Source organism: Oreochromis niloticus, linkage group LG14 (genome assembly GCF_001858045.2).
Source record: "Oreochromis niloticus isolate F11D_XX linkage group LG14, O_niloticus_UMD_NMBU, whole genome shotgun sequence".
NCBI classification, from domain to species: Eukaryota; Metazoa; Chordata; class Actinopteri; order Cichliformes; family Cichlidae; genus Oreochromis; species Oreochromis niloticus.
This window is the reverse complement of record NC_031979.2, coordinates 13,609,210-13,618,103: the sequence shown is the minus strand read 5'-3', so window position 1 is coordinate 13,618,103 and position 8,894 is coordinate 13,609,210. Positions and strand designations below refer to the sequence as shown.

The following is an 8,894-nucleotide window of genomic DNA, read 5'->3' as shown; positions in this document are numbered from 1 at the left end:
AGTCCGAATGGACCATGTTCAGCGTCTCCATTGCCGAAGCTGCTGCATTGAGCTGCGGCCGCAAGGTGGTTGGTGCCTACCGTGGTGGTAATCCCCGAACCAAATGGTGGACACCAGAGGTGAAGGGAGCCACCAGGCTGAAGAAGGAGTCCTATCGGGCTTGGTTAGCCTGTGGGACTCCAGAGGCAGCTGACAGGTATCGACAGGCCAAGCGGAATGCGGCTCGGGCAGTGGCTGAAGCAAAAACTCGGGTGTGGGAGGAGTTCGGAGAGGCCATGGAAAAAGACTTTCGGACTGCCTCGAAGAGATTCTGGCAAACCGTCAGGCGTCTCAGGAGGGGAAAGCGGTGCTCTACCTGCACTGTGTATAGTGCTGGCGGTGCGCTGCTGACGTCGACTGAGAAAATTGTCAGACGGTGGAAGGAATACTTCGAGGACCTCCTTAATCCCACTGACACGTCTTCCGAGGAGGAAGCAGAGTCTGGGGATGAGGGGAATGACCCGCCAATTTCTGGGGTCGAGGTCACTGAGGCAGTTAAACAACTCCTCGGTGGCAGAGCCCCTGGTGTTGATGAGGTCCGCCCCGAGTTCCTGAAGGCTCTGGACGTTGTAGGGCTGTCCTGGTTGACACGCCTCTACAATGTTGCGTGGAGATCAGGGGCAGTACACCTGGACTGGCAGACCGGGGTGGTGGTCCCCATCTTTAAGAAGGGAGACCGGAGGGTGTGTTCCAACTACAGGGGGATCACACTCCTCAGCCTCCCTGGGAAAGTCTATGCCAGGGTGCTGGAAAGGAGAGTTCGTCCGTTAGTCGAACCTCGGATACAGGAGGAACAATGCGGTTTTCGTCCTGGTCGCGGAACACTGGACCAGCTCTTTATCCTCTCGAGGATACTTGAGGGTGCATGGGAGTTTGCCCAACCAGTCTACATGTGTTTTGTGGACTTGGAGAAGGCATTCGACCGTGTCCCTCGGGGTGTCCTGTGGGAGGTGTTGCGGGAGTATGGGGTGTCTGGCCCACTGCTACGGGCCATTCGATCCCTATACAACCGTTGTAAGAGTTTGGTTCGCATTGCCGGCAATAAGTCGGACTCGTTTCCGGTGGGTGATGGGCTCCGCCAGGGCTGCCCTTTATCACCGATTCTGTTCATAATTTTTATGGACAGGATTTCTAGGCGCAGCCAAGTGGCGGAGGGCTTTCACTTCGGTGGCCTCAGAATCTCATCTCTGCTTTTTGCGGATGATGTGGTTCTGATGGCTTCATCGGGTGGGGGCCTCCAGCTCGCACTGGAACGGTTCGCAGCCCAGTGTGAAGCAGCGGGAATGAGGATCAGCACCTCCAAATCTGAGGCCATGGCTCTCAGCCGGAAAAGGGTGGAATGCCCACTCCGGGTCGGGGATGAGTTCCTGCCCCAAGTGGAGGAGTTTAAGTATCTCGGGGTCTTGTTCGCGAGTGATGGGAGAAGGGAGCCGGAGATCGACAGACGGATTGGTGCTGCGGCTGCAGTGATGCGGACGCTGCACCGGTCCGTCGTGGTGAAGAGGGAGCTGAGTGTAAAAGCGAAGCTCTCAATTTACCGGTCGATCTACGTCCCGACCCTCACCTATGGCCACGAGCTGTGGGTAGTGACCGAAAGAACGAGATCGCGGATACAAGCGGCAGAAATGAGCTTCCTCCGAAGGGTGGCTGGCCTCTCCCTTAGAGATAGGGTGAGAAGTTCGGCCATCCGGGAGGGGCTCAGAGTAGAGCCGCTGCTCCTCCACATCGAAAGGAGCCAGTTGAGGTGGTTCGGGCATCTGACAAGGATGCCCCCTGGGCGCCTCCTGGGTGAGGTGTTCCGGGCATGTCCCACCGGGAGGAGGCCCCGGGGCAGACCCAGGACGCGCTGGAGAGATTATATCTCTCGGCTGGCCTGGGAACGCCTTGGTGTTCCCCGGATGAGCTGGAGGAGGTGGCTGGGGAGAGGGAGGTCTGGGCTTCTCTGCTTAGGCTGCTGCCCCCGCGACCCGACTTCGGATAAAGCGGATGAGGATGGATGGATGGATGGATGGATGGATGGATTCTGCTTACCTTTTTTTCTGTATATATGACTTTAGTTGAATATCCTGGTTCTGAAATGCACAAAAAAGTGTATATTTTGATTTTTAAAAGATGGAATGACTGATCAGAAAACTAACCAAACTTTAAACACTTGCTCTGAATAGATTTATAAAATGGCCTCAGAGATGAATTACTGGGAACTGACAGGCCAGGGAGCTGTTTTGTCACGATCCTGGGTCTTTTGACCCAGCGTTTTGAGTTTTAATATATTTTGATGTTTATGGCTTATGTTTAAGTTCTTTAGGTTGTCTAAGTTCATTTCTATTATGCCTAGGTTGCCGTTATAGTTCATTGTTTATTAGATTCCCCTTGTGTCTTCAACCCCTGTGTTTAAGTCTCCCTCGCCCCTCATGTGTTTCATGTCTTCGTGTCTTATGTTGTCAAGTTCGTGTTGTCATGTCTGCGTCTCATTATGTTTCCTGTTTTATTTTGAAAATTGACCTCTTTAATTTGAAAAGGTCTTGTGTTTCTATGTTCAGTGTGTTTAGCTTTACCCTTCCCTTGTGACATCATTATGTTCATTTGTGTCAGCTGTTTCCTTGTGTGTTTCCACTTTCCCTGATCACCTCCTGTGTGTATTTAGTCTGTGTGTTTTCATTCATTCCTCATCTGGTCGTCTGTTATATTCACGTCATGTTTCCATGTTTTTCCTATGTATCCATGCCAGATCTCCATGTTCAATTTTTTTTCATGTTTTAATGTTAGTTCACCCAGTTTAGATTATTGTTTAGTTTTGCCCTTGCCTTTTGTTTGTATTTATTTTGCCAGCCTTAATAAATGGCTCGTTTTTGTCACGCCCAAGTTTTGTTTTGCCTCTTCGTGTGTCTGCTCTTGGGTCCACCTCCTCACTCCACACAGTCTGCTCTCAGCCAGATTGTGACATGTTTTGAGCGTGTTCTGATGCCTTGGCTATCCTCAGATTTCTCCAACATTTAAGCAAAAGAGATGGTATTACGCTAGCAGTTATGCTCTTTAACATTTTGATGTTCTGATCCATGAGTCCCCTTTAATCATTACTGTATATTTCATACTCACGACTAACTGGCTACCTTTAACTCTTTCCAGATTCTTGGTCCCTGAATATTAGTCTACTAGCCACAAACAAACCAACCAAACACATGATGTCACGTTCTGTACTGTCAGAAGATGGCACTAAACATGTTTTTAAAACTTTAACTTTAAGCACTTACTTCTTAAATCCAGCTTCACAGACATAGTTACCAAGAGAATATCAATAATACCAATGGACAAACATAGAGAGATTACTTGTTTTATGTTTGAAATGAAATGAAATATAAAATCCAAGATCAAGCTAAAATCGGTAATGGGGAGATTTAACGTAATGCATTTGATTTTGTAATACTTAAAATAAGCATGTGGAGTTGTGAAACTGAATTGGAGCTATGCACCTGGGTTATTGTTTCACATCCTGCAGTTAGAAACCCTTTCTATAAGCATCTCTGAAAAAATATTATGCCCATGGATTGTTGGCTTGGCAGCTGATAGTGCAGCTGCCATGATGTGCCGATAGAGAGAAGCAGCCACACTCCTGAATGAAGATAAAAGTTTTTCTCCAAAAGTCAGCTCTTACGGTAGGGATCTCAGTAAACGGAACAGGATGCCTTCTTCCCTGCATGGACATTTATAGATATGTTAAAAAATGATAATTAAAAAATGATCATAAAAAATAATAATAAATAAGATAGTGAGGCACTGATGACACAGCGGGACAACAGAAAAAAAAATCCCTCATCAAAGCAAACTGCCTTCTTAGGAATCTGTTCAGTGTAATATTTTTGAATTCTTTCTTTAAATTAACAACCTTTCATGCTGTTGCATTTTGACATTATTTAATATTAAATACGGACGTGCCACAGCAGGTCAAATTGAACTAAGTGAACTGGGTATTTATTCTTGGCACGTTACAATGTTTGTATTGTTGTGTTTGATTGCAAGTGTCTGAAGAGGAAAGTGTGTGACTGAGAATATTGCATATATTGATTTAAATAGTCCTAACAAACTGTAACATTCAGAAATTAATCAAACCCACTAACACAGTCCCATTAATAGCTACATTTTGAAAGACAAAGTGCAATTATTAGCACCTCTTGAGGAAGTTCACAACAGGATTCACTTTGGCTACGTTACACTGCAGGTCTTAATGCTCAATTCCGATTTTTTGATCAAATCCGATTTTTTTGTCTGCTTGTTCACACTACACATAAAATACAACAGCAAACATGCTGCAGTGTGAACGGTTCACGGCCCTCAAAGCGACCCACATGCGCAAAAGAAGCACAACACGCTCTGTTTACGGAAGTAAAAATGGCGGCTACAGAGCGAGTAGGTGTTGTTGCAGCAGTTTGTCAATTTATGCAAAGTCGTAACCGACAGAATCTTGACAAATTAATCAGAGAAAGGAGGACGCTGAGAAAAAAGAGAGTCCGTGCTTTAACAATGGCCTTGTTTGGAGCAGTGGCTGCTACCTCCGTGCAGAGGTATGTATGGACACGGAGTCGGAACCAGGAGTGGTGGGATTGGGATGTGAGAGGCTTCACTGACACGGAGTTCATCCACAATTTCAGGATGTCAAGACAAACATTTGAATATCTCTGTCAGCGCCTTTCAGCAAGAATGCTTAGACAGGATACTCATCTCCGCCAATCCATACCTGTGAGCAAGCGCGTTGGAATCGGGCTGTATTGGCTGGCAACAGGCGCATGTTATCGGACCATGTCAAGCCTGTTCGGAGTTGCCAAATCCACAGTTTGTTCCATCGTCCATGAATTTTGCTTTGCAGTCCGCTATGTCCTCATGCTTGAGTACATTAAATGGCCTCGAGGAGATGACCTGATACAAGTTATTGAAGGCTTCAGACAGCGATGGGGGTTCCCACAGTGTGCCGGAGCAATAGATGGGAGTCACATTCCCATCACTGCTCCTGAGGACAATCACTGTGATTATTTTAACCGCAAAGGCTGGCACTCTGTCATCCTTCAGGGCGTCGTCGACCATCAATTCTGGTAAGCATACTATGATCTACTAATTATGAAAATTTGAAAGGAAATAAACATGCATTTGAATGGCTCAAACGTATATACAGAGCTGGACAAAAAGTAGTCGGCTAAAGAATTATACAAGTAACTGTTTGATCATAAGTGTGATGAACATTTTGTGTTGTTTTCCTTCAGTCTCTCTGTTTTCTCCTAATTACCCACATCATTCCTGCTTCCAGTAATCGGTTTCCCTATGCATTTAAACTCACTTTACTTGTTTTTTTTTATGTAACATATTTTTAAATGATTACTATTAAATAAATGAGTGATCCTTTATAAATTGTCATAAGTAATCAACTGTTGCTCAATGTAGTAGTGAACTGTTACTTTTACAAGTAAAACTACTCTTAAAAGGTAAAACTTATACTACCCACCTCACAGATTTCATATATTTTATTAAAATATATTGCATTTTCTGGCACCCACCCAGACCAAAAAGTATTGTTTGACTGATGGCCCGTAATATAAAGACTTTTTTTGGACTTTACGTTTCGCAATTTTGCCTTAAGTTATGAATTTATTTTGCTGTTTACATATGTCCTGATAATAATCCTTATTGCTGTTTTAGAGAAGAGCAGTGCTTCAAAGTATACTTGCAGATTTCTGTCAGAATCTGCAGATTTACAGTAGAAATAAAATGTTCACGTTTCTCCAACGTTGTCTTCCCAACAGTTTCACTAACATCTACACTGGATGGCCAGGAAGCGTTCACGATGCCAGGGTTCTCAAGAATTCTGAGATATACACAATGGCAGAGAGAGGGGAGCTATTTCCACCAGTCAGTATCTTTGAACACAGTGAATTGTAATTAAAATTGTTTTACCATTCTTCCTTGTTGATGTGTGTCACCTTGTATTCACATAATCTTAGGTTACAGAAGAAATCATGGGTGTTGAAGTTCCAGTCATGCTGCTCGGTGACCCTACATATCCCCTGCGAAGCTGGCTGCTGAAGGGATACGCAGATACAGGAACCCTAACTGAAGAACAGCAATACTTCAACCAGAGACACAGCAGAGCCAGGATGACAGTGGAGTGTGCATTTGGCTGACTTAAGGGTCGGTGGAGGTGCCTTGGGAAACGTCTTGATGTGGACATCCACACTGTTCCCACAACAATAGCTGCATGCTGTACACTCCACAATGTGTGTGAAAAACATGGTGAAGCCTACAATGAAACTGATAACGCTGATTTGCGTGATTCTAGAGGTACCGAAGGAGGCATCTTACCAGATGTTCAGCCAATAAGAATCAGAGAGGTGCTGACCCAATTTTTTCATAGTCAACGTTAAGGCACAAAAGCCATGGTTTCATCTCATTGTCAATAAATTTGAGCTTGATGTTTAAGTGATGCATTCACAAAATTTAAAGTAAAGCATTCAAAGTTATTTTTTTATGGAAAATATTTATTTTAACGTGTGTAACATGTACACTTCTTCCTCTGTGTACTGAAATTGCAATGTTGTTTGTCTCAAAACATAGAAGTTTGCATATGAAAAGCACAAATTAAATCTGAAAGACCCACTGTCCTTCAGCAGTACTGAAAATCTCTAACAACAAATATAAAGCATTTTTGGATGCAACGATAAATAACCAACATTTTGCATTGAAAGTAAAGTCCCTCCAAAACAATATTAACATAACATTAACTGAAATATTTTTGGAGTATCCATTTAAAATACATTAAGTGAACCATGTGCAAAACTTGCTTTTTATAACATTTAAACTAATGCCTTAAAGTAGTTTAATCCTGTTCATCTGGAGGAGGGTAGGATGACGTAAAGGCCTGGTTAAAGGATGCATGCTGAGCCTGGTCTCGAGGGTTTGGTCGTTCTGGTCTAAAGGGCTGACCCAGATTGTGAGATGGTGGAAGGGCATTACCAAAAGGAAGAGGTTGAGCTAAATCTTGTTGGAAAGACAGAGACTGATTGGACATCTCAAATGGTGGAGACTGAGTTGAATCCATGGGGTATGGAGTGGAATGGATGAGTGAAGACTGTGTTGGGCAGTAAAGATGTGGAGCCTGTACTGCCTGCTGGTAGAAAGGTGGTTGTTGGCGTGTGATGAGCTGGGTCAACATGGAGAGCACTTTAAGATCGTGCTCATGCTGAGCTGCTTGCATCTTCAACAGAAGCTCCGACTCATCATTCTTCAAGGCGCTTGTAATCTTGTCCGCAAATATTTCCAAAGTTGACTCCATCTTTGACTTTCTCTTCCTGCTCTTGGCAGATGTATCTGTAAAGAGAATAGTTGTTTGTGTTACTTCAACCAAAGGATAATTTTTATGTTTGAAAGATAGAGGGAATTCCCATATGTAGTTCTGGTACACACCTTGGAGAAATTAGAACATCACCATAACAGTACAGGTCAGAAATTAAGACTGTGGGGTATTTGATCATTTGAGTCAAATCATGGTTTTTATTTAAAAAACATTGTACAATCTACAGTATGTCTTACATTACAATCTCACCCCTCTCATTGACAAAATGAGTAGTATTAATTAAAAGATATGTGTGCTTTATCCATGCTTAGGCATCTAGAGTAAAATTTAACTCATTAGTTTGCCTTGTGAGGTCTCAACATGACACTTTACTTTGAAAAAACGTTTTTATTCTAATGGGATGATGAAAAGTTTCCAACAACAACAACAATGTTCTATTTAATATATGGGTTACTTACTTCGGGTTTGTGCATTCTTCTTTATGGAATTATCTGCACTCACTGCAGATGAAGAACTTTCGTCTGATGCAGAATCAAATGTCAGTGAGACAGGAGTATCCTCACCCAGTGTACAGGCGCCTTTCGAAAATACAATCATACAACCTATTAAAAAGTTATGTACATGGTTATAGCTGATGTAGTTCAGCCTTCATTTAGAATTACGCTATTGCTGTCTTATAGAATGTTTTCAATTTTTGTTCAGTAATTTATTCAGTTCTGTTATGTGTTTAGACATGTGTTATACGTTTAATGTAACGTTACTTGTACTCAGTTTTATTCTCCACACATGACTACAACAAGGTACAAGTTAGCCTACCTTTTTCACTGTTGAGGCTGGGAGCTGGACTGGCGCTAGCCCCTGGACTTTCAGGCTCCTCTTCAGCTGTTTCAGTGGAGCTATCGATCAGCTCTATTGGCTGACAGCTGGGTTTGTCCCCCAAAATACGGTCAAGCTCATCATAAAACGGGCAGGTGACTCAACCACGTCCGCTTCGTTTGTTTATATCTTTAGCTTCTTTAAACTTGGCTCTGAGGTTCTTGATTTTCCTCTGACACTGTAGCCATGTTCGCCTGTGCCCTCGTTCAATCATTTCTTTGGCAATGCACTCGAACACAGCCCGGTTACGATACGACCCTTCAAGTTTAGCTTGGATAGAATTGTCTCCCCATATGCTAATCAATTCCGCAACCTCAGTTTCGGTCCACTGACTCGCTCCGTCTCCAGTTTCCGCCGCCATGGTTTTTTGGTTCGTCTTCTCCGGTGCTGATAATTGGCGTCTGTCTCTGTCAGTGACATAAAAGACGGATTTAATGCGACCTGACCATTCAAACAGCAGTCGCTTTCTAAAACATCGGATATGTATCGGATTCAGGACCACATACGAAAGTGACCCAGATCGGTTTTGAAAATATCGGATTTGTGCCGTTCACACTGTCATACCATGATCGGATACGGGTCGCATAGGGTCGAAAAAATCGGATTTGATGCGCTTTCGCCTGCAGTGTGAACGTAGCCTCAG

At 43.6% G+C, this 8,894-nt stretch overlaps 1 protein-coding gene across 1 annotated transcript; it reads left to right on the top strand.

Moving 5' to 3' along the window:
• Positions 1–4,557: 4,557 nt before the first annotated feature.
• Positions 4,558–6,206, top strand: LOC109204986 (protein ANTAGONIST OF LIKE HETEROCHROMATIN PROTEIN 1-like). The gene is made up of 3 exons (XM_019367273.1): positions 4,558–5,123; positions 5,829–5,934; positions 6,027–6,206. The coding sequence occupies exons 1-3, from the start codon at positions 4,558–4,560 to the stop codon at positions 6,204–6,206; spliced, it is 852 nt and encodes a 283-aa protein (XP_019222818.1).
• Positions 6,207–8,894: the final 2,688 nt, after the last annotated feature.

Coding starts and splice junctions, on each gene's coding strand:
- LOC109204986 (XM_019367273.1), top strand. CDS start 4,558: ATGGCCTTGTTTGGAGCAGTGGCTGCTACCTCCGTGCAGAGGTATGTA. Junction 5,124..5,828: donor GTCGTCGACCATCAATTCTG/GTAAGCATACTA, acceptor TCTTCCCAACAG/TTTCACTAACATCTACACTG. Junction 5,935..6,026: donor GAGGGGAGCTATTTCCACCA/GTCAGTATCTTT, acceptor ACATAATCTTAG/GTTACAGAAGAAATCATGGG.